Below are 26,727 nucleotides of genomic sequence, written 5' to 3'. Positions count from 1 at the left end.
TTCAAGCACCTTGCAGCATTTATTTGCTGATTAATATTTTTTGCACCTCTGATTATTTTGCACTATTTAATATTTCTTGCACCTCTGATTATTTTGCACTATTTAACATCAACTACACCCCACTTGCACTGGATATTGTCGTTTATATCACCGTTATTGTGCAACCAGTCTGTTGCCCACTGTCAGCATTGTCTACTTTTCATCACTTATATGATTTATATTTGGCACTGATCACTTTATTGATTTATTCAGTATCACGTTAGCACTTTATATATCATCCATATTGTGATACAAGGATTGTCATTTTATTGGCTCAGATTATAATTGTTTTATTATCATCTTGTTCTTACATTTATATTGGTCATATCTTTTTACTTACAACTATTTATCTGTGGTCCACCACTTTTAGAAATTAAGCACTGATTCCCATATCTGTTTTAGTATGTTGTGACACTACTGAATTAGCTGCTGATTTCTGGTGTTCCACTGTATCCATCTCGACTCCACATTTTTCTGTACCTAACTGGTAGCGCATAGGTTCACTTCTTATATTTTTTTAAACACTTTATATTTATATAATTTAGAGAAGATCTGTAAAGAAGAATGGACCAACATCCCTCCTGAGATGCGTGCAACCCTGGTCACGAACTACAAGAAACGTCTTACATCTGTGCTTGCCAACAAGGTTTCTCCACCAAGTACTATGTCATGTTTTGCTTGGGGATCAAAAAGACTGCTCAAAAAAAAAGGAAAAAACTTTTTAATCAGAGTATATCATCAAATCAATTTAACTCCTGGGATATTGATCTGGTCAGTTAAGTAACAGAGGGGGTTGTTAATCAGTTTCAGCTGATTTGGTGTTAATGAAATTAACAGCAGGTGCACTAGATGGGCAACAATGAGGCGACCTCCAAAACAGGAATGGTTTTACAGGTGGAGGCAACTGAGAATTTTTTCCCTACTCATCTTTTCTGACAGTTTTTTTTTTTACTAGTTTTGCATTTGGCTAGGGTCAGTGTCACTACTGGTAGCATGAGGCGATACTTGGACCCTATAGAGGTTGCACAGTCAGTCCAAATCCTCCAGGATGGCACATTAAAACGTGCCATTTCCAGAAGTTTTGCTGTGTCTCCTAGCACAGTCTCAAGAGTATGCAGGAGATTCCAGGAGACAGTTACTTTAGGAGAGCTGGACAGAGCCGTAGAAGGTCCTTAACTTATCAGCAGGACCGGTATCTGCTCCTTTGTGCAAGTAGGAACACGATGAGCACTGCCAGGGCCCTACATAATTGCCTTCAGCAGGCCACTGGTGTGAATGTCTCTGACCAAACAATTAGAAACAGACTTCATAAGGGTAGCCTGAGGGCCGGATGTCCTCTAGTGGGACCTGTGCTCACTGCCCGGCACTATGGAGCTTTATTTGCATTTGACAATGAACACCACAATTGGCAGGTCTGCCACTGGTGCCCTGTGCTTTTCACAGATGAGACCAGGTTCACTCTGAACACGTGACAGATGTGAAAGGTTCTGGTGAAGCCGAGGAGAACGCTATGCTGCCTGTAACATCATTCGACATGACCGGTTTGGTGTTGGGTCAGTGATGGTCTGGGGAGTCATGGAGGGACGCACAGACCTCTACAGGCTAGACAACGGCACCCTGACTGCCATTAGGTTTCAGGATGAAATCCTTGGACCCATCGTCAGACCCTATACTGGTGCAGTGGGTCCTGGGTTCCTCCTGGTGTGCAAAAATGCCCGGCGAGAGTATGCAGCCAGTTCCTGGAGGATAAAGAAATTGATACCATTGAATGGCCCCCACGCTCACCTGACTTAAATCCAATAGAACATCTTTGGGACATTAGGTTTCGGTCCATCTGACGACACCAGGTTGCACTTCAGTCTGCTCAGGAGCTCAGTGATGCCCTTGTCCAGATCTGGGAGGAAATATCCCAGGACACCATTTATCGTCTCATTAGGAGGATTCCCCAACATTGTCAGGCATGCATTCAAGCATGCGAGCGCCATACAACTACTGAGTGCCATTTTGGAGTTGCTGCAATGAAATTTCAGCAAAATGGACTAGCCTGCTGCATAATTTTTACACTTTGATTTTCGGGGTGTCTTTGAATTCAGCCCTCTGTAGGTTGATAATTTTATTTCAATCAAACGATGTGGCATCCTTTCATTCCCAACATATTACCCAGTCCATATCAGTATAGATATCCAGCATGATAGATTTCCGCATTGAAATCTGATGTGTTTTCAAAGTGTTCCTTAAATTCTTTTGAGCAGTGTACTTATTTTACTCACTGAACTGCAACTTAATTTATAGCATTTGTTTTATGTGTTTTTTCTGGATTTCTGGTTCATATTCTGTCTCTATCATTTAAAATACACCTATGATAAAAATTATAGACCCTTAATTTCTTTGTAAATGGGCAAACTTACAAAATCTGCAGGGGGTCAAATACTTATTTTCCCCACTGTAGATCCCAAACATGCCACACATTAAATTGCACACACCCGAGCAACAGCAACAAACTATGTTAATGTTACCATCTATAGGCGACGCTTTAAAAGCCTTTACAGGTTACCACTTCAGATTTATACAGGAGGTCTCGTGCTAGAAATATTGCCCATAATTTGTTGTCATTTGCGGTGATACCGCACACGTGTTGGGACGATCGCCGTTTGCGTGGTACTGACACGTGCGTTCGCTTTTGCATGCGAACACGGAGGGACAGGGGCACTTTAAAAATTTTTTTGCATTTTATATTTACTGTTTCTTTTATTTTTTCTCTCACTTTAATTGCTCTCACAAGGAATTTAAACATCCCTTGTAACAGCAACAGGCATGTGACAGGTACTCTTTATGGATTATGGAGATCCTTATGGAGATTCCTCTTCTGCCTTTAAAAGCATTTGATCACACCAAGATCAGTGTGATCAAATGCTTTTCATTTTTAAAAATGGCACTGTTTACATCTGGGTAAACCGGAAGTAATGTAAGGTCATCGCTTCCAGTTCCCTACAGTATATCATAGAGACGAACAGCATGGTTCCAGTCTTTGTTCATCTCCCATGTTCCGCTGGCAGAAGCACCAGCTGGTCAATCAGGTGTCCAGATGAAGCTGCTGAAGATGGTGGTGGTGGGGTGTTCCCTCCAGCTGCTTGTAAAAGCAATCCAGCAGCTAGTTAGCTGCTAGGATTGCTTTTACAATAGAGCCGACTGTCAGCTCTAAAATATGGTACTGGGATGATGCTTGCAGCTACAGGCAACTTCCCAGTACAACCACCTAAAGTCCAGCGATGCACCTGTACGTCGCTGGTCATTAAGTACAGTGCCTTGCGAAAGTATTCGGCCCCCTTGAACTTTCGACCTTTTGCCACATTTCAGGCTTCAAACAAAGATATAAAACTGTATTTTTTTGTGAAGAAACAACAAGTGGGACACAATCATGAAGTGGAACGAAATTTATTGGATATTTCAAACTTTGTTAACAAATAAAAAACTGAAAAAATGGGCGTGCAAAATTATTCAGCCCCTTTACTTTCAGTGCAGCAAACTCTCTCCAGCAGTTCAGTGAGGATCTCTGAATGATCCAATGTTGACCTAAATGACTAATGATGATAAATAGAATCCACCTTTGTGTAATCAAGTCTCTTTATAAATGCACCTGCACTGTGATAGTCTCAGAGGTCAGTTTAAAGCGCAGAGAGCATCATGTCTTCAAGGAACACACCAGGCAGGTCCGAGATACTGTTGTGGAAAAGTTTAAAGCCAGATTTGGATACAAAAAGATTTCCCAAGCTTTAAACATCCCAAGGAGCACTGTGCAAGCGATAATATTGAAATGGAAGGAGTATCAGACCACTGCAAATCTACGAAGACCTGGCCGTCCCTCTAAACTTTCAGCTCATACAAGGAGAAGACTGATCAGGGATGCAGCCAAGAGGCCCATGATCACTCTGGATGAACTGCAGAGATCTACAGCTGAGGTGGGAGACTCTGTCCATAGGACAACAATCAGTCGTATACTGCAAAATCTGGCCTTTATGGAAGAGTGGCAAGAAGAAAGCCATTTCTTGAAGATATCCATAAAAAGTGTCGTAAACTTTGCGGTAGTGTACCGGGTTGATGCCTCTAGCTAGAGGCATCATCCCGGTACCGTGGTTTAGAGCCGACGGTTGGCTTTCCGTCGGTACCGACCGATGCGGCTCGGGAGCCGATCGATCGTTACCCGGGGGGGCGGGAGGGGACTTCCCCCCCTCCCGCCGCCTTCCGTGGCTTTTACCGGGGCTCCCGGGCACCCAGCCGGCACATCCGCCGACTGGATTGAGTCCCGATCAATGCCGGAAACGGCTTAGATCGGGTCTCGGATGACGTAACCCGGAGGCAGCGTCCATGACGTCACTTCCGGGTTACTGTGCTGCAAAAGGCGGCAAATTTGAAAAACGGCTGTATGCAAAAACGCCGTTTTCGGCGTTTTGCATACAGGGAAGTGTAGTGGAGGGGTCTTTTTTTTTTTTAAACTGTAATAAAGTTAAAAAAATAGATAAAATAAATGGGAAAAAAAAAAATGTAGCCGCCCCCGTCACCGTTAGCTCGCGCACAAAAAAAACGTATACGGAAGTCAAGCTGCAAATGAAATCGCTGTTCAAACCACACGTGAGGTATCGCCGCGATCGCCAGAGCGTGAGCAATAATTAAAAAAAAAAGAGCTACACTCTAACTCTAAACTGGTAACCATTAAATAAATTTAAAGCGTCGCCTATTGAGATCTCTATTGACCGTAGTTTGTCGCCATCCCACGGGGGGGCGCAATTTTAAACCGTAACATGTTGGGTATCTATTTACTCGGCGTGACATCATCTTTCACAATATAAAAAAAAAAAATGGGCTAACTTTACTGTTTAGAATTTTTTAAATGCAGTAAAATGTGATTTTTCAAAATGTTTCCAAAAAAATGGCGTTTTAAAGACCGCTGCGCAAATACCGCGTGACAAAAAATATTGCAATGACCGCCATTTTATTCTCCAGAGTCTTTGCTAAAAAATATATATAATGTTTGGGGGTTCTAAGTAGTTTTCTAGGAAAAAATACTGGTTTTAACTTGTAAACAAAAAGTGTCCGAAATATGCCTGGTGGGTAAGTGGTTAAAGTTTGCCACAAGCCACCTGGGAGACACATCAAACATGTGGAAGAAGGTGCTCTGGTCAGATGAAACCAAAAATCAAACTTTTTGGCAACAATGCAAAACGTTATGTTTGGCGCAAAAGCAACACAGCTCATCACCCTGAACACACCATCCCTACTGTCAAACATGGTGGTGGCAGCATCATGATTTGGGCCTGCTTTTCTTCAGCAGGGACAGGGAAGATGGTTAAAATTGATGGGAAGATGGATGGAGCCAAATACAGGACCATTCTTGAAGAAAACCTGATGGAGTCTGCAAAAGACCTGAGACTGGGACGGAGATTTGTCTTCCAACAAGACAATGATCCAAAACATAAAAGCAAAATCTACAATGAAATGGTTCACAAATAAACATATCCAGGTGTTAGAATGGCCAAGTTAAAGTCCAGACCTGAATCCAATCGAGAATCTGTGGAAAGAACTGAAAACTGCTGTTCACAAACACTCTCCATCCAACCTCACTGAGCTTGAGCTGTTTTGCAAGGAGGAATGGGCAAAAATTTCAGTCTCTCGATGTGCAAAACTGATAGAGACATACCCCAAGCGACTTACAGCTGTAATCGCAGCAAAAGGTGGCGCTACAAAGTATTAACTTAAGGGGGCTGAAAAATTTTGCATGCCCAATTTTTCAGTTTTTTATTTGTTAAAAAAGTTTGAAATAGCCAATAAATTTCGTTCCACTTCATGATTGTGTCCCACTTGTTGTTGATTCTTCACAAAAAATTACAGTTTTATATCTTTGTTTGAAGCCTGAAATGTGGCAAAAGGTCGAAAAGTTCAAGGGGGCCGAATACTTTCGCAAGGCACTGTATATAAATATAAAACATGAATTTTACAAAAAGCAAATCGAACAGTGCAGGTAAATGTGACATCGCCAAGTATGCATCAGCTCCTCACCCATGCTTCTCCAAGAGGTGTCTGAACCCCACCACTGATCACAGCCTCATTATCAGATCATGGAGCAAAGGCTACTGAAAAATCATGCCTTGTATCAATGAAATGCAGCAAGTTATACTGAGATGGGTTCTCAAGGAAGTCTTGTTCAAAAATATATCATTTTTGGGATACCAGGAGCCAGTTCTACAAACAACTGCCCATTTTATTGTAAAAGACATCCTTGAGCACCATTCGAGTGACTTTACTTGGGCTGAGAACATAGGTCTGCAGGGGTCAGAAAAATGTAATGTACGTTGGGTACCAAGCAAAAAGAAGCAAAAGTAACAAGTGATGTCCATGCTAAAGATACTCTGGGGTAATATATCTCATACATATCTATGCCCCCAGTCCCCAAAAAGGAGAGCCAGCAGGATCCAGAGATGTATAAATGCAGGAGGTAATCCAGACACCGGGGTCTTTATGTCAGCTGGGGCCCCACTTTTCAAGCAGAGCTAACACACACTCACAGAAAGACACACAAACGCACAACACACACTGGAGAATGCTTAATTGGTGGTCCCCAATCCCCTCCTCCTCTGGTTAGCAGCATGTGAGCGGGGCCCAGAGTTCTGCTCTGGAGTTTAAATGGGTGGTCTCTTCCCCCAGCCCCGTCCAGTCAGTCGCACATGGGTAGGGCCCAGAGTTTCGTTCTACCTTGGAGTTCTAATGGGCAATTCCTGTCACCAGGGCCCTTATTTACCACTCAGTGGCAGGTGGGCTGGGCCGGTGTTTGTCTTTCTACTCCAGAGTTTGCCGATTCAGGTGGGTTGTCTGGGGCCGCAATTACAATTGATAATACTGCACTGAGGTTGCCCCAGGCAGCCTCTTGTGCACCCTGGCCCATCTGCTGACCTGATTAACACAAGTACAAGAGGGCTGCCTGTATTCCTCTATTGAAGGCCCTGCCACCCTATTCAAAACTGATAAAAATGGTGTTAGATACATTTTAACACAAAAACAATTCAGAAATACATCCTGTTGCATCTAGTGAAAACCATCAAACAATGCATACAAATACAGAAACATTAATTGATCTTAACCCTTAACCAACAAGAAAGGATGTTTACTACTGCAGAAAGAATACAATTACAACGACACTTGTGCGAATAAGGGCCCATTTACCACAGTTTATTGGTACCAAACATTTCAGCAAAATGATTGCAACCAATTCTAGCTCCACAATTTTCGGCACCAGCTGGCTGTAGTAAGTAAAGACGATAATATCATTATTTATCTCACTCTATAGACTTCTGCCTCAAAGAGCCTTTACTGCCCATAGTATTCAAATAGTTATTTCCTCCTATACTGCACCATGAGAAGTAAAGGGAAGATCTGACTGGTTACTTAGGGGGAAATGAGCAGTTGTTTCTCAACACACCATTGTACAGGAGGCTCAGATTGGAGTAGAAAACATTTTTTCACCTCTTCTGCCCATCTTACCTTTTAAAATCAAGCTTAATGCCTTTGTTAGAATCCGAGACAGCAGTCAGCCAGTCTTTTAGGTTTATATCACTTTCAGTAGCAGGAGGATGAGCCATGATTGGCTCTCCATCACCTGATCCCCTAAGGAGAACATCTGCTTCAATTATATGGGCCTCACCTGTGAATACAGAGAAGATAAACATCTAATGTTGAAATCCATGTAAAAGTGAAAATCCGCCAATCTAAACTGTAAGCCCTGCTTTATGAGGAAAGATGTGGTTTACCTGATAAAATATTGTATGCCTAACCAGTCATGCACCTTGGACAGGCTACACATGGCTAAAATATCTTCAAAGAAGTACACCACAAGACGTGTGCAGTATATTTAGTCCTTCTCTCCCTCACACTTGCAGGCAAATCTCAGTTGTCAAAATGTCACTGTGGTCCAGATGCAGGATAATTACATACAAAGTAACATTGTTACTTTTATATCAACTCTGTTTCAATGTCAATGTATTCTCCTGGCACTGGGGCAGGGGAAGCTGTCTCCGCCAGGAGAAGGAAGTGATTATTGCTAGGGCTGCTGGTGGTGATCGCATGTAAGACTTGGCAGTCTGGTTGTACTCAATTTGATCGATCAACTTGGTACATCCACCTTGCCCATACATGGTTTGAATCTCGTGTGGTTCCTACTGAACCGGCCAAGATTTTAACCGTCTTTGGCTGGCCTTACACCTACATGTAACCTTGGCCTTATACAGTTGTGCTCATAAGTTTACATACCCTGGCAGAATTCATGATTTCTTGGTCATTTTTCCAAGAATATGATTGAGAACACAAAAACTTTTCTTTCACTCATAGTTGAAGCCATTATCAATCGTGTTTACTCTTTAAATCACAATGAAAAAACAGAAACTACCCAAATGACCCTGATCAAAAGTTTACATTCCCCAGTTCTTAATGCCGTGTATTGCCCCCTTTAACATCAATGACAGCTTAAAAGCTTAAAGTCTATTTGTGGATGAGGCTCTTTATCTTCTCATAAGGTAAAGCTGCCCATTCTTCTTGGCAAAAAGCTTCCAGTTCCTGCAAATTCTTGGGCTATCTTGCATGAACTGCATGTTTGAGATCTCCCCAGAGTGGCTCAATGATATTAGGGTCAGGAGACTGAGATGACCATTCCAGAACCTTCATTTTATTCTGTGTAGCCAATGACAGGTCGACTTGGCCTTGTGTTTAGGATCATTGTCATGTTGGAAAGTCCAAGTACGTCCCATGCGCAGCTTCCGGGCTGATGAATGCAAATTTTCCTCCAGTATTTTTTGATAACATACTGCATTCATCTTGCCATCAATTCTGACCAAATTTCTCGTGCCTTTGTAGCTCACACATCCCTAAAACATCAGCGATCCACCTCTGTGTTTCACAGCAGGAATGGTGTACCTTTCATCATAGGCCTTGTTGACTGCTCTCCAAATGTAGCGTTTATGGTTGTGGCCAAAAAGCTCAATTTTGGTCTCATCACTCAAAAGGACTTTGTGCCAGAAGGTCTGAGGCTTGTCTCTGTGCTGTTTGGCATATTGTAAGCGGGATACTTTGTGGCAATTGCGTAGTAATGGCTTTCTTCTGGCGACTCGACCCTGCAGCCCATCTTTCTTCAAGTGCCTCCTTATTGTGCATCTTGAAACAGCCACACCACATGTTTTCAGAGCAGTGGCGGCCGGCCCATAGGGGGCGCAGGGGCGCCGCCCCCCCCCCCCCAAAAAAAAAAATTTTGCCCACAAGGGGCGCCCGTCTCATTGGTGCCTATGGGGGTGGGGTTTTCCACCCGCAGAGGCGCCGATAGACGGCCTTCTGGGGCGTAACTGTAGCGCAGAGCTCTGCGCTACACCACCCCCTTTTGGCATCCGCCGCATTGGTGCCGATGGGGGGGTGGGGTTTTCCATAAGCAGAGGCGCCAATTGGCGGCCTTCTGGTGCGTAACTGTAGCGCAGAGCAATGCGCTACACCACCCCCTTTTGTGATGTCTTGGATCATGATTGGTCCAGACTCCAGCCTGGACCAATCATGATTCAGGACATCCATGGTGACCTTGTTGGGGGCGGTGCCGGTGCGTGCATCAGTCACTCACCGTCACCGCCCGGTCACCTTCCCGCCGCAGAAGAGGAGTCGCGAGGAGGGGAGAAGCCGCTGCCGGGAGCCAAGCAGAAGAGGACGGACGTCGGAGTCGCGAGGAGGGGAGAAGCCGCCGCCGGGAGCCGAGCCGTCGCCAGGTAAGTGCCTATTCCATCACCTGTGCCATGCCTATTCCACCACCTGCGCCATGCCTGTACCATCTGTGCCATGCCTATTCCACCACCTGTGCCATGACCTTACCATCACCTGTGCCATGCCTGTACCATCTGTGCCATGCCTATTCCACCACCTGCGCCATGCCTGTACCATCTGTGCCATGCCTATTCCACCACCTGTGCCATGACCTTACCATCACCTGTGCCATGCCTGTACCATCTGTGCCATGCCTATTCCACCACCTGTGCCATGCCTATTCCATCACCTGCGCCATGCCTGTACCATCTGTGCCATGCCTATTCCACCACCTATGCCATGACCTTACCATCACCTGTGCCATGCCTATTCCATCACCTGCGCCATGCCTGTACCATCTGTGCCATGCCTATTCCACCACCTGTGCCATGACCTTACCATCACCTGTGCCATGACCTTACCATCACCTGTGCCATGCCTATTCCATCACCTGCGCCATGCCTGTACCATCTGTGCCATGCCTATTCCACCACCTGTGCCATGACCTTACCATCACCTGTGCCATGCCTATTCCATCACCTGCGCCATGCCTGTACCATGCCTATTCCACCACCTGTGCCATGACCTTTCCATCACCTGTGCCATGACCTTACCATCACCTGTGCCATGCCTATTCCATCACCTGCGCCATGCCTGTACCATCTGTGCCATGCCTATTCCACCACCTGTGCCATGACCTTACCATCACCTGTGCCATGACCTTACCATCACCTGTGCCATGCCTATTCCATCACCTGCGCCATGCCTGTACCATCTGTGCCATGCCTATTCCACCACCTGTGCCATGACCTTACCATCACCTGTGCCATGCCTATTCCATCACCTGCGCCATGCCTGTACCATCTGTGCCATGCCTATTCCACCACCTGTGCCATGACCTTACCATCACCTGTGCCATGACCTTACCATCACCTGTGCCATGACCTTACCATCACCTGTGCCATGCCCATTCCATCACCTGTGCCATGCCTATTCCACCACCTGTGCCATGACCTTACCATTACCTGTGCCATGCCTATTCCATCACCTGCGCCATGCCTGTACCATCTGTGCCATGCCTATTCCACCACCTGTGCCATGACCTTACCATCACCTGTGCCATGCCTATTCCATCACCTGCGCCATGCCTGTACCATCTGTGCCATGCCTATTCCACCACCTGTGCCATGACCTTACCATCACCTGTGCCATGCCTATTCCATCACCTGTGCCATCTGTGCCATGCCTATTCCACCACCTGTGCCATGCCTATTCCACCACCTGTGCCATGACCTTACCATCACCTGTGTCATGCCTATTCCATCACCTGTGCCATGCCTGTACCATCTGTGCCATGCCTATTCCACCACCTGTGCCATGCCTGTACCATGCCTATTCCATCACCTGTGCCATGCCTATACCATCTGTGCCATGCCTATTCCATCACCTGTGCCATGCCTGTACCATCTGTGCCCTGCCTATACCATCACCTGTGCCATGCCTGTACCATCTGTGCCATGCCTATTCCATCACCTGTGCCATGCCTATACCATGCCTATTCCATCACCTGTGCCATGCCTATACCATCTGTGCCATGCCTATTCCATCACCTGTGCCATGCCTGTACCATCTGTGCCATGCCTATTCCATCACCTGTGCCATGCCTATACCATCTGTGCCATGCCTATTCCATCACCTGTGCCATGCCTGTACCATCACCTGTGCCATGCCTGTACCATCTGTGCCATGCCTATTCCATCACCTGTGCCATGCCTATACCATCTGTGCCATGCCTATTCCACCACCTGTGCCATGCCTATACCATCTGTGCTATGCCTATACCACCACCTGTGCCATGCCTATACCATCATCTGTGCCATGCCTATTCCATCACCTGTGCCATGCCTATACCATCTGTGCCATGCCTATTCCATCACCTGTGCCATGACCTTACCATCACCTGTGCCATGCCTGTATCATCTGTGCCATGCCTATACCATCACCTGTGCCATGCCTATACCATCTGTGCCATGCCTATTCCATCACCTGTGCCATGCCTGTACCATCTGTGCCATGCCTATTCCACCACCTGTGCCATGACCTTACCATCACCTGTGCCATGCCTGTACCATTTGTGCCATGCCTATTCCATCACCTGTGCCATGCCTATACCATCTGTGCCATGCCTGTACCATCACCTGTGCAATGCCTGTACCATCACCTGTGCAATGCCTATTCCATCACCTGTGCCATGCCTATACCATCACCTGTGCAATGCATGTACCATCACCTGTGCAATGCATGTACCATCACCTGTGCAATGCCTATTCCATCACCTGTGCCATGCCTGTACCATCACCTGTGCCATGCCTGTACCATCTGTGCCATAACTATTCCATCACCTGTGCCATGCCTATACCATCTGTGCCATGCCTATTCCATCACCTGTGCCATGCCTGTACCATCACCTGTGCAATGCCTATTCCATCACCTGTGCCATGCCTATACCATCACCTGTGCCATGCCTATTCCATCACCTGTGCCATGCCTATTCCATCACCTGTGCCATGCCTATTGCATCACCTGTGCCATGCCTGTACCATCTGTGCCATGCCTATACCATCACATGTGCCATGCCTATGCCATCACCTGTGCCATGCCTGTACCATGACCTCAAAGTCATGCAATTTTTTTACCGCGTTTTTTGCCGCGATGCAATACCTATTACATTTTTGTTTTTGCGCCCCCCCCCAAAAATTTTGAGCACCAGCCGCCACTGTTTCAGAGAGTCCTGCATTTCACCTGAAGTTATTTGTGGGTCTTTCTTTGCACCCCGAATAATTTCCCTGACACTTGTGGCTGAAATTTTAGTTGGTCTACGTGACCAAGGTTTGGTTTCAACAGAACCCCTCATTTTCCACTTCTTGATTAAAGTTTGAACACTGCTGATTGACATTCTCAATTCCTTGGATATCTTTTTATATCCCTTTCCTGTTTTATACAGTCAACTACCTTTTCCCACAGATCATTTGACAATTCTTTTGCTTTCCCCATGACTCAGAATCCAGAAATGTCAGTGCAGCACTGGATAAAAGATGCAAGGGTCGGTCAGGAGTCCAGCAACTCATTGACCTTTTATGCACACACACCAATTACAAGCAAACAGATCACAGGTGAGGATGGTTATCTTTAATAGCCATTTAAACCCCTTTGTGTCAACTTGTGTGCATGTTATCATGCCAAAATCACCAGGGTATGTAAGCTTTTGATCAGGGTAATTTGAGTAGTTTCTGTTGTCATTATTAATTAAAAAGAGTAAACACAGTTGATTGATAATAAATGGCCCCAGCCAAACACTAACCATGAGTGAAAGAAACGTTTGTCTGTTATCATTCATATTATCGGAAAAATGGCCAAGAAATCATAAATTCTGCCAGGGTATGTAAACTAATGAGCACAACTGTATCTACACAGAATTGGAAGTAATCTGCTAGCCACATTTCTATAGGGCCAGTTCTGACCTCTCTCTCATCCATGTAAGAATCTGCATTTTTTTTTTGTCGTGCAATATTTGTGTAGCAGATTTTTAAAACTTTTGGGAAAAAATATACTTTAATGAATTTTAGTGCACATGAACACAATGCCCAATTTTTTGATGGAATATAAAAGATATTATGCCAAGTAGACACCATACAGGTCACGCTTTAAAACTGAGCACACCAATAGAATGGCAACAAACTACAGTACATTAAATTATCCATAGGCGATGCTTTAAAAGCCTTTATAGGTTACCAGTTTAGAGTTACACTGGAGGTCTGGCATTCTCACTCTGAGGTTTGTGGCGATACTTCAAATGTGTGGTACAATTGCCGTTTACAGATGCGTGTGGGACGTTTGTGCATAAGCCTGGGGGGACAAGCTTTAACATTGTTTATTTACATTGTATCTTTATTTTTTTATTAATCAAAGTTATTACTATCAAAAGGGATGAACAATCACAGGTCCTCTTTTTGGTGAGATCTGGGGTCTATTAGAGCCCAGATCCTTTACCTGGCCTCCAATGCATCAGAACAAACAGAGATTGGTTCCATCAGATGCTATACAAGCCAGTAATGGCTTGTCAACAAACCAAAAACCAAAACTGATGAAATCCTTGTTGCTTCTGATGTCACTAAAGAGGGGTGGGAATTTCTCAATGAATGCGACCAAACCAGATGAAAGAGCCCAGTAAAGATGGGTGGCAGGACCCCCTTTCAATACATGTAAAAGTGATCCAGCAGCAGCAGAGCTGCTTGGTGTAAGATTCTGGTGCCTTCGGTACCCTTCCAGCCCATTTCTTCCGCATTGCGTCCCACCTTTTCAGCTAGGTGGAACGCATATAGCTACCTGTCCCTTTAACTCTCATGACGTCATCACTAGGCGCGGCTCTGAGCGGCTATTTCAATCGCCGGCTTTCACTCACAAGGCGTTCCTGCAAACCGCCTGTTATACAGCCTTGTCTGACGCTGCCGAAGCCTCCAGCTATATCCCCAATATCTTGATAGACCGGAGTCTCGCTACTTGATCCTGTATCTCGCTACTGATTCTGTATCTCGCTACCTGATCCTTAGCTCACTACCGGACCCCTCACCTCTCTAAACCAACTAGTGATAAGTACCCCGCAGGGGATTCCTTCCTATCAACTTACACTATCTACTCTTGCATACTAAAGACTGTTGCTATCTATGCATTACTATTTCTATCATCTGCACTGTTACATAGATTGCTAGCTCTTGAGTCTACTACCAACTATATCCTAGTCTCGCTACTTGATCCCGTATCTCACTACTTGATCCTGTATCTCGCTACTGATCCTGTATCTCGCTACTGATCCTGTATCTCGCTACTTGATCCTATATCTCGCTACCGGATCCTTATCTCATTACTGGACCCCTCACCTCTCTAAACCAACTAGTGATAAGTACTCCGCAGGGGATTCCTTCCTATCAACTTACACTATCTACTCTTGCATACTAAAGACTGTTGCTATCTATGCATTACTATTTCTATCATCTGCACTGTTACATAGATTGCTAGCTCTTGAGTCTACTACCATCTATACCCTTGCACTAAGTTAGCATCTCCTGTACATTCATCTGCTGTCCCCTACCACCTGTTACTTGTACATGATTGCTAACCTACCTGCATACTATCTATCACCATCTGCTAACACTCCTGAACATTACTACTTGAGTGCCTATCATTGCTATCACTACTCACGCCTGTCCTTTCAGCACATCATCTCTACACTATCGCATACAAACTATCACTACAGGAACATCTTATCTGAGTGACTGTATATGTGCATGCTGAAGCAGGCTGGGCCACAATGATGAGTCTGGAGAGTTGGATATGGTGATTCAACACATCTCTACAGGACTACTGAGTGGAAATTCTGCAGCTGCAAATCCAGTTCACTAAAACAAACGCCAGAGCGTTACACTTGGATCACTTTTACAAGAAAGAGAATTGCCCATTTAAAAAAAAAAAATGGTACCAGGATCATGGCTGTAGCCTCAACCATGCTCCCAGTATAACCACCTCGATACAAGGCCGTATATACAGTGTGTATAGAAAAGAATCACCCCCCTATAAAATAATCCCATTTTGTTGCTTTGCAGCCTGAGATGAAGACAGACACCATTTTTTATCCAGCTGTATTTACGCAGTGCAACATATAACATCCAAGTCAAAGATATAACACCATGTCAAAAAAAACAAAAACAGAATCACTGAGTTAGAAAAAAGGATCACCCCCTTGTGTAAGTATTTTGTTGAACTACTTTTTGATTTAATTACAGTCCTTATTAGTCTGTTGGGAGTTGTTTCTACTAACTTTGCAATATTTGCCCACTCTTCCTTGCAGAACTTTCAAAGTTCAGTTAAATTTGATGGTGATCGTTTGTCTTCAAGTCATTCCACAGATTTTTAATGGGTTTTTAAGTCTGGGCTCTGACTAGGCCATGCAAGGACATTTACCCTTTTCCTTCAATGACTGTGTGCTAATTTTTGCTGTGTGCTTTGGTTCATTGTCATGTTGGAAGGTAAGCCTTTTTCCCCACTGACAACTTTCTGGCAGAGGGTAGCAGATTCTGCTCTTTTGACGATATTTTGCCGCATACATTTTCCTTCTATGCTGACGTGCTCCAGTCCCTGCTGCAGAGAAACATCACCATAACAGAATATTACCACCTCCATGCTTTGTAGGAATGGCATTATTTGGATGGGGAGCTGTATTGGATTTCTGCCAGACATATTTATCTATATACAGAATCTCACATAAGTGAGTACACCCCTCAGATTTTTGTAAATATTTTATTGTATCTTTTCATGTGACAACACTGAAGAAATTACACTTTGCTACAATGTAAAGTAGTGAGTGTACAGCTTGTATAACAGTGTAAATTTGCTGTCCCCTCCAAATAACTCAACACGCAGCCATTAATGTCTAAACAGCTGGCAAAAAGTAAGTACACCCCAAGTGAAAATGTCCAAATTGGGGCCAAAGTGTCAATATTTTGTGTGGCCACCATTATTTTCCATCACTGCCTTAACCCTCTTGGGCATGGAGTTCACCAGAGCTTCACAGGTTGCCACTGTGTCCTCTTCCACTCCTCCATACTGACATCACTGAGCTGGTGGATATTAGAGACCTTGTGCTCCTCCACCTTCTGTTTTAGAATGCCCCACAGATGGTCAATAGGGTTTAGGTCTGGAGACATGATTGGCCAATCCATCACCTTTACCCTCAGCTTCTTTAGCAAGGCAGTGGTCGTCGTGGAGGTGTATTTGGGGTTATCATGTTGGAATACTGCCCTGCGGCCCAGTCTCCGAAGGGAGGGGATCATGCTCTGCTTCAGTATGTCACAGTACATGTTGGCATTCATGGTTCCCTCAATAAACTGTAGCTCCCCAGTCGGCAGCACTCATGCAGCCCCAGACCATGACACTCCCACCACCATGCTTGACTGTAGGCAAGACACACTTGTCTTTGTACTCCTCACCTGGTTGTCGCCACAAACGCTTGACACCATCTGAACTAAATAAGTTTATCTTGGTCTCATCAGACCACAGGACATGGTTCCAGTAATCCATGTCCTTAGTCTGCTTGCCTTCAGCAAACTGTTTGCCGGCTTTCTTGTGCATCCTCTTTAGAAGAGGCTTCCTTCTGGGAGGACAGCCACGTGAACCAATTTGATGCAGTAGGCGGCGTATGGTCTGAGCACTAACAAGCCGACTCCCCACCCCTTCAGCCTCTGCAGCAATGCTGGCAGCACTCATACGTCTATTTCCCAAAGACAACCTATAGATAGGACGCTGAGCACATGCACTCAACTTCTTTGGTCGACCATGGCAAGGCCTGTTCTGAGTGGAACCTGTCCTGGTAAACCGCTGTATGGTCTTGGCCACCGTGCTGCAGCTCAGTTTCAGGGTTTTTTGCAATCTCATAGCCTAGGCCAGAAATGGTGAATCTTGGCACCCAGAGGTTTTGGAACTACATTTCCTATGATGCACTCATGCACTCTGCAGTATAGTTGAGCATCCTGGGAAATGTAGTTCCAAAACATCTTGGGTGCCAAGTTTCGCCATCACTGGCTTAGGCCATTTTTATGTAGAGTAACAATTCTTTTTTTAGATCCTCAGAGAGTTCTTTGCCATGAGGTGCCATGTTGATCTTCTAGTGACCAGTAAGAGAGTGAGAGTGATAACACAACATTCAACACAACCTGCTCCCCATTCACACCTGGGACCTTGTAACACTAACGAGTCACATGACACCGGGGAGGGAAAAATAGCTCAATTTGGACATTTTAACTTAGGGGTGTATTCACTTTTGTTGCCAATGGTTAAGACATTAATGGCTGTGTGTTGACTTAATTTTGAGGGGACAGCAAATTTACACTGTTATACAAGCTGTACACTAACTACTTTATATTGTAGCAAAGTGCCATTTCTTCAGTGTTGTCACATGAAAAGATATAATAAAGCATTTACATAAATGTGAGGGGTGCACTTTTGTGAGAAGCTGTATAGGTTGAGACCAAATAATTTAATTTTAGTCTCATCTGACCATAACACCTTTTTCCATGTGGCCTCAGAATCTTCAAGGTGCATTTTGGCAAAGCTCAGTTGTGACTGCATGTGCCCTTTCTTGATGAGTGGCTTTTTTCCTGCAACCCTCCCATACAAGCCACATTTGTGGAGAATTTGTGATATTGTTGTAACATGCACACAATGACCACTCCTTGTCATAAATTCCTGCAACTGCTTCAGAGTTGCTGTAGGCCTCTGCCATTGGGAAGATGATTAGCTACACCTGATTGAGCAAATAAATGGATTTTTGTAAAATCTTACCGTAAAATCCTTTTCTCTTAGCTCATCGACAGACGTAGTCCTCGGTGATACACCACCTTCGGGTTATGTTACCTCCGCAGGAGCAGGACTAGACAGGAAATTAAAAAGCTCTGGCCACACCCTAGGGGCAGTCCCAGAGGGTATATCCTCTCTCTCTCTGCCTCAGCAAATCAGTTATGTGAAAAAGCAGTGCTTAGAGAATTTAACCCAACCCAACTCCAAAACAGAGGGGCGGGGACTACGTCTGTCGATGAGCTAAGAGAAAAGGATTTTACGGTAAGATTTTACAAAAATCCATTTTTCTCTAGCGCTCATCGACAGACGTAGTCCTCGGTGATACACCACCTTCGGGACGTCCCAGAGCAGTATCACAACTGAGGGGTGGGAAAATGGAAATCAAATCCCAATCTAGAAGGCCCAACCGGTGCCAACTAGAAGTTTACAATGCTCATCCTTAATGATGAGACTCAACAAAAAAATTTTCAAACAGAAAAAAACCCTCGAGGTAGACCACCGGTCTCCTCAAATTGCGGCCTGCAAAACCTTGCGACCAAATGAGGCATCCGCCGATGCCGTCACATCAATTTTATAGAATTTAGTAAAGGTATGTACCGACGACCAAGTGGCCGCCTTACATACCTGGACCACTGACGCCTGATGGCGAAAGGCCCAGGAAGTACTGAGCGCTCGAGTGGAGTGCGCCCTAACAGGGAACGGAGGACTCTGACCCTTAATAGAATAAGCCTGTACCACCGTTTGTCTAATCCATATGGCAATGGTCGCGGCAGATGCAGGCAAACCCTTTCTGGGGCCATCCGTGATCACAAAAAGTGAATCCGTCTTACGGAATGATTCCGTAGCTTTCAGGTATACCCTGATTGCCCGAACAACATCCAAGGAATGCAACGCATGTTCCCGATGATGCTTGGGCTGAGGACACAAGGAAGGTAGTACAATATCTTCATTCAGATGAAAATCTGAAACCACCTTAGGAAGAAAAGATGGCTTAGGATGAAGTACTACCTTATCCCTATGAATCACTAGGTATGGGGACTGGCATGATAATGCAGCCAGTTCTGACACCCTGCGAGCAGAAGTAATAGCCACCAAGAAGACCACCTTCTGGGATAAAGTAAGCAAGGGAATCTCCCTGATGTTTTCAAAGGGAGGTTTCTGTAGAACCGACAAAACCAAATTAAGATCCCAGGGCGGTAAGGGCGCGCGGACTGGAGGAGCCAGGTGCCGCACCCCCTGGATGAAATTCCGCACCAAGGATTTGGTAGCTAAAGGTTTCTGAAAGAAGATTGCTAATGCTGAAACTTGACCCTTGATGGTGCTCAAGGCTAGCTTCTGCTCAACCCCTTGTTGCAAAAAGGCCAATATTCGAGACACCGAATAGGTACGTGGAGGAAATCCTAAAGATTCGCACCACGCAATATAAGTCTTCCATGTGTGATAATAGACTTTGCTGGAAGTCGCTTTCCTTGCTTTAATAAGGGTAGGAATGACTGAAGTAGACAAACCTCTGTCCTTCAGTACTTGGGTCTCAATGGCCAGGCCATTAAAACCAGCGACTGTAAAGCACGAAGGTAAATAGGTCCTTGAGACTACAGACACTCCCTGAGACGAAGTTCCCACGGAACGTCTGCGACTAACATGTCCAAGTCGGCCAGGCCGGCTTGAAGAGGCCAGCCTAGAATTTCTAGGACCACTGGCGCTGATTGGATCTGAACCAGGCGTCCCTAGAGCTATCTGGCCCCGACCATCCGAGAAAGTCTGGTCGTTTTCTGTTCCCACACATTTATCAGATACCTGATAGTTATCAGGAAAGGTGATCTTTTCTGGTTGAACCTCAGGGACCAAAGTCACCCGACTAGAGGCTACTTGGCCTATCTGGTCAATCAGATCCGATTCCTGTGAGGTATCGGGACTAATCTTAGGAAAAGGTAAAGGAAAAGATCTATACAGGGAACGGTAACTACCGCTTCCTGTACTTCTATCTGGCCCCGACAACTAGTGCGTCCACCAATGCTTCTTCCTGAATTATAGCAGGAGAAGAAGCGTCCTCCTCACTGTCTGAGGGGGCTTTACCTGGGATAACAGCCCTTGCAGAGGAACCTGCAACTGCAGTGACCATCTCTGAATCAGAGTCAGAGGTGTCAGATAGTATAGGGGTAGGCGGGGGTCGCTTCCTTGACCCCCGTCCCTGACAGGCCGCCTCCACCCGAGCCACCATAGACTCCAAAATTGCTGTAAATGACTCTATACTCTGTGCACCGGCGGGTCCCGAGGCCCCCTCGAGGGAAACAGGTGGGGGAATATGTGTGGCAGGGTCCATAATAACTCCAGTTACTTCCTGGATGATATAATTCAAAGTAAAGAAAAAACTTTTTTTTTTTTTTTTTTTTGACCCTCAGCGCCACAAAAAAACCCCTTAGTGTTACCTGCTAGGGATCCCTATCGATCGAGAGAGAGAGAGATAGACCCCCAGGCTCACCACTTGATGTTCAGAGTTGAACTGCAACAGCTTACAGCGCTGTCTTAGACAAACAGGAAGTCTTTTGGCTGGCTGCCCAGGAAGAAAGGAGGCGGCTCCGCCCCTCTGCACGCCTTCCGGCGCCTCCCCCAAGCTCCACGAGGTGTAGAATCACCTCAAACATGGCCGCCCCCATGCTGGAGACACGAGGCTACGCCAAAATGGCGGCTCGTGCGATCCAGCAAAAAAAATGGCGGCGGCCTGTGCTGACTAGCGGTGTGCTGCAGGCACACAACACTCTCTCTGCATGGGGATATGGCGTGGTTGGCGGTACCGGCCCTGGCGGACCGCATGGCCGTTCGGGAGGCCTGCTATTAGCTGGAGATCTGACTTGGAAGGCAGTCTACATGTCCATGGCTTCTGACTGGTAGGTAGCTTATACTTAACCATAAGATTCCCAGAATGCCACAGATTACATCTTTAAAACATGTATACAATAGATTGTTAGCTCCCAAACCAAGCCTCCTGGCTTTTTGCACACATAAAATCACACTCAAAGTAGGAGGATTTGTGACATGTTATAGGATAGAAAGAACTCTTTCTTACCATACAGAGAGGGGCCCGCGTTCACCACAAAACCCGTCAGGGAAAAAAGGGGGAACATACTACTCACCATACCGGAACCAGGCGGGCACCAACTCCTGACAGTACCCCTCTCCACCGGGGCGGGAGGGCTGTCGACCGATACGGACGCCGTGACTCATGGTCTTTGGCGTTTCAGCGAGACGTTTAACTCGCGGGTTCAGTCCTTTTAATGGGACTTTGTCGCGGCCGACCCAGCGCGGAGCTATGGCCTGCACGCGCTCGTAGGCTGAACTGGGGTGACCACCGGATCTCAACATCCAGCCCGTCGCCCAGTTCAGCTTTCTTGCTTGAAGATCTCACAGGAACACTGGAGAAAAAAAGCTGTCCAAAAATCCTTTTAGAAAAAAATTCTTGCCAGGACCTAAGATCCCAGCAAGGTATCTAGGTCCTTACTCCTAACTAGACAGAAAATAACTGATTTGCTGAGGCAGAGAGAGAGAGGATATACCCTCTGGGACTGCCCCTAGGGTGTGGCCAGAGCTTTTTAATTTCCTGTCTAGTCCTGCTCCTGCGGAGGTAACATAACCCGAAGGTGGTGTATCACCGAGGACTACGTCTGTCGATGAGCGCTAGAGAAAAGTCATTTTTAGGAGGGTGATCCTTTTTCCAACTCAGTGATTCCATTTTTTGATTTATTCTTTTTTCTGACATGTTGATGTTATATCTTGAGCCCCCGTTCACATAGGGGCGACGCTACTTCGGAGGTCGCGGTGCGAGCAGCGCGCCGCGACCTCGGAGCGGCCGCCACGGACTTCATAACATTGAAGTCTATGGCGGTCGCCTCCTGGTCGCCCCAAAGAAGCTCCGGACCCTTTTTCTAAGTCGGAGCGACTTGTGTCTCTCCTATTAGAACGGGTCCGCAGCTTCCCTATGGGAGGCGACCTACGGCGACCTGTGAGGCGACCAGGCCCCCTCACAGGTCGCCTTAGTGTGAACGGGGCTTACTTGGATGCTACAAGTTGCACTGGGTAAAAACAAAAAACTGTGTCTGTCTTCATTTCAGGCTGCAAAGCAGCAAAATATGATTTTAAAGGGGGCGATTCTTTTCTATACCCACTGTATATACAATGGTACTGAGTTGGTTAACCACTTGCCGACCAGCCGCTGCAGTTATATGGCGGCGGGTTCCCGCGAATCGCCATACCTGTATGGCGGTCCGTGGGAGCAATCCTGGGGGCGTGCGCTCCCACTCGCCAGCGGGGAAGCCGATTCACAGGACCGGCGGCCGCAATTGCCGCCGGGCACCCACGATCGCTCCCCGTGAAGAGAACAACGGTCCGCTGTTGTAAACATAGACCGTTGTTCTCTCAGGAATCAATGCAGAGCTCCTGTGTTCCTCCCATTTAGGAACATGGGTTTCTGTATTGATTTTACAAGCCCACCCCCCCCCCCCACAGTTAGAAAACACCCCCTAGGCTCACACTTAACCCTTTGCTCACCCATGGGTTAACCCCTTCCCTGCCAATGTCATTATTACAGTACCAGGGCATATTTTTAGCATTGATTACTGTAGTAACGTCACTGGTCCCCGCAAAAGTGTCTGTTAGGGGTCCGATCTGTACATCGCAACGTTGCAGTCCTGCTAAAAAAAAAAAAAAAAAAAAAAAAAATCGCTGATCACCGCCATTACTATAAAATAAATAAAACGACAAATCTTTCCCCTAAGACACGTTAACTTTTGCGAAAACCAATCAAAATACGCTTATTGGGATTTTTTTTTTACTAACAATATGTAGCAGAATACAAATTGGCCTAAAATGATGAAACAATTTATTTTGGTTTTTTTTTTTTTGGGGGGGGGGGGGGGGGGATGTTATATAGCAGAAAGTGAAAAATACTTTTTTTTTTTTTCAAAATTGTCGCTCATTATTTGTTTATAGCGCAAAAAATAAAAATCATTCAGGTGATCAAACACTACCAAAAGAAAGCTCTATTTGTGGGAAAAAAAGGACATCGGTTTATTTGGGTACAGCATCGTACGATCCCGCAATTGTCTGTTAAAATAACGCAGTGCCGAAACGCAAAAAATAGCCTGGTCATTAAGGGGGAAAGGCTTCCTGTTCAGAAGTGGTTAAAGAAAATTTTCAGATACAAGCAAAAAGACAACGAACAGTTGTATGACCATGCTGTAAACATGTGCAAATATATTGTAAAAAAAATAATTGTATCATCTGAGATCTAAGTTTTCAGTACAGAAAACCTGACAACCAGAATAATTAGTTGTTGGCATATGAGTCATAGCTGCTCTCTGGGGAGGTTAAGGAAGTAAATGTGAATTTTAGCATCTCTCGAGTAGAGTTTTTGTTTATTACTAAAGCACCACAACAAATCAAAAATGCAGATAACCCTTTATTGGAAGCGTAGTACACCACGATGAACATACCTTGCTTTTTGGTGTGCTGTGGTGCCACTGTACAGCATGATGGGGATGTCAATGACAGATACTGTATACTGCTGTTTCTTTTAGTAAGGCGTGTTTTAGCGCACGTCGCCACAATTGGCTCAAGTGTGAATAGGCCTTAAGTATTTTTACACAGAAGGTTATTTTGCTCTAAAACTGCAGTTAGGTTTTCTTAAGCCAGCTTCCTTGAATATTTGTCTTTTAAAAGGAAACCAGTTCTGTAAGAAATATAGAAACTGCATATTACTGACTGAAAATGTCAGTTGATGGGCTGTTATTTTGGGCCCCTTGTTTCAATACAGTTTATAGAACTGGAACAAGTTTCAAATCACAAAAGTTAGAATAGCTGACCTGCATACTTGTGCAAATGGGGAAGATTTACTAAAACTGGAGCACTCAAAATCAGGTTCAGTTGTGCACGATAGCCAATCAGCTTCTAACTTCACCATGTTCAATTTAGCTTTGACAATAAGCCAACATTCACATTGGTCTGATTTGACACGTCAAATCGCATGTGAAATCGGGCCAATTGCCAGCAATTGCACAGTCCGAATCCGTGCAACGCCAACTTTGCGGCGCCGCACCGATTCCCAAAATAAGTGCCAGCATGGCGCCCGTTTCCTTCTTCCTTTCCTTTGGAGTGGACCAGTATTTTTACATCAAGGTGTACTTGCTTGGATTTGAACACTTTTAGCCTCCCCCTAGCAACTGATGCCTTAGCCCTTAACCACTTAAGCCCCGAAGGATTTTCCTGCTAAACGACCAGAGGGTATTTTGCAATTCGGCACTGCGTGACTTTAACAGACAATTGCGCGGTCGTGCGACGCTGTATCTAAACAAATTTGGCGTCCTTTTTTTCCCACAAACAGAGCTTTCTTTTGGTGGTATTTGATCACCCGTGCGATTTTTACTTTTTGCGCTATAAACAAAAAAAGAGCGTACATTTTGCAAAAATAACAATATTTTTCACATTTTTTTTATATGAAATTCCCCAAAAAAAAATGTAAAAATCAAAATTTTTTAAAATTTTCGGCCAATTTGTTTTATGCTACCTATGTTTGGTAAAAAAAAAAAAAAAAAAAAAAAAAAAAATCGCAAAAAGCGTATTTTGATTGGTTTGCGCAAAATTTATCGCGTTTACTAACAAAGGGAAAGATTTTTGTCATTTTTGGTGTTTTTTTTTTTAACGTGTAATGGCGGCGATCTGCGATTTTTTTTGCGGTACTGCGACATTGGGGCGGACAGATCGGACCCTTGACTGACATTTTTGACACTTTTGGGGTTACCAGTGACATTTCTACAGTAATCAGTGCTATATATATGCACTGTTACTGTAAAAATACACTGGTAGTGAAGGGGTTAACTTTATTTGGGAGGGAGGGGCTGTGTGTGTCCCTAGGGGCGTGATTCTTACTGTGATTGGCTGTGGCTCTAGCTGTAAGGACACTGATCAACGGATCTACATACTAGATCCGAGTGATCAGTGTTTTTACAGCGAGGAGAATGACAGGTGGCTTGTTTACACAAGCTGCCTGACATTCTCCTTCTCCCCCGCCGATCGCCGAGTGACCGGCGGACATCGGGTCCGCTGGTCACACGCGCGGGGGGGGGGTCCGTGACCGAGCGGGAGCGCGCCTCCACGGGCGCGCGCTCGCTCCCCAGAGCCTCAAAGGCGTGCGACGTAGACCTACGTCACTCTGCCTGTGAGGGGCCGACTGCCGCAGTAAATATACTGTGAGCAGTCGGCAAGCGGTTAAAGGGCCTTTTCTCTTATCTGTATGGAGATTAGCTATTGAAGATTGTATGATATCCACCTTAAACGGAAAGGTTGTGTGTTCTCCTCTTTACCTTCCATTTGGTCTTTGGGCATCCAGGAGGTGGTCCTCCATACCTTCGTGTTTGGGACCCCCTTCGTCCCGGTCATTCGATCTGGCTGTGGGTGTCCTCTTCACTTGCTCGTTGTGACCTCACTGATTTTCCTATAACTAACTTCAATATTATCTACATACTCCAACCTATTTGAAGCACTTATGTAAACACCGCTGAAGAAGCCACAAGGCGAAACGCATCGGTTGCAGTCCCGTCCGCTGAGCTATTGGCTATTGGGCTATCCTGGTTGATGGTCATTAGGGAGGTACCCCCAAGTTCCCCCTTTTTCTTTTTTTGTGATCTTATGTTATGTATTGTTCTTATAGTCTATGCTATACATCTCCATTGATTGGAGGTTTTTTAATCTGTATTCAATAAAATAATAATTTTTTATACAGTTACGATTTACTAGTACCCTGGCGGGGGGAGTTGGACACCTATAAAGTCCTGGTTTCAGTTCCTATCTTTTTTGGATGTGGTGTGGACAGGATTGGCCCTGGCATTTTCTTCTCTGTACTACTTTTGGCGACTTTGGGGGGGGATTTCAATAGACATCTGTGCAGGAACCTGCACAAATGTCTGTGAAATTGCCAGCTTGAAATCGTGCAAGTTGAGCTGAACTTGCACAATTTCAAAACGGCCTCAGTGTAAACCTTGATCCCACCCTTGAAGCTAATTAGTTTCTGACCGGAGCTGCACCAGATTTTGCACTCTCCAGTTTTAGCAAATCTTCCCCACTGGGTCTAAGAATGAAAACCAGAACAGCCGGGCGCAGCATGTGAGAGGACGTGTGTGAGAGGAGCTCCGCCGGACCCATATCCTTTACCGCTAATCCTGCAGCCCTTCGGGCACGATAATCCTTCCTTCATCTCCCGCACACCCGCGGCACTGACCTCCGCATGTCTCCGCCGAAGAAAGGCTCTGAAGCCGCGGCAAAACTGGCTGCATTCCGGAGGCTGGAGAAGGAGGCCCCGATCCAAGATGGCGCCGGCCCGTCGCTTGTGGCGGAGGAGCCTGAGAGCCCTGCTACATCCAAGGTTTTGGAAGCGATTGCCACTTGCCAGACCATGCTGACAACTAA

At 45.5% G+C, this 26,727-nt stretch overlaps 1 protein-coding gene across 1 annotated transcript in view; it reads right to left on the bottom strand.

Moving 5' to 3' along the window:
- Positions 1-26,727, bottom strand: part of FAM151B (family with sequence similarity 151 member B) — a 150,927-nt gene that overhangs the window by 107,272 nt on the left and 16,928 nt on the right. The window contains exon 3 of the mRNA XM_082243681.1: positions 7,573-7,732. Coding sequence (XP_082099807.1) covers positions 7,573-7,732 — 160 coding nt within the window. The remainder of the gene's footprint in view (positions 1-7,572; positions 7,733-26,727) is intronic.

This window comes from Pelophylax lessonae, assembly GCF_965119305.1.
Source record: "Pelophylax lessonae genome assembly, chromosome: 1".
Taxonomy (NCBI): Eukaryota; Metazoa; Chordata; class Amphibia; order Anura; family Ranidae; genus Pelophylax; species Pelophylax lessonae.
This window is presented reverse-complemented; position numbering and strand designations above follow the sequence as displayed.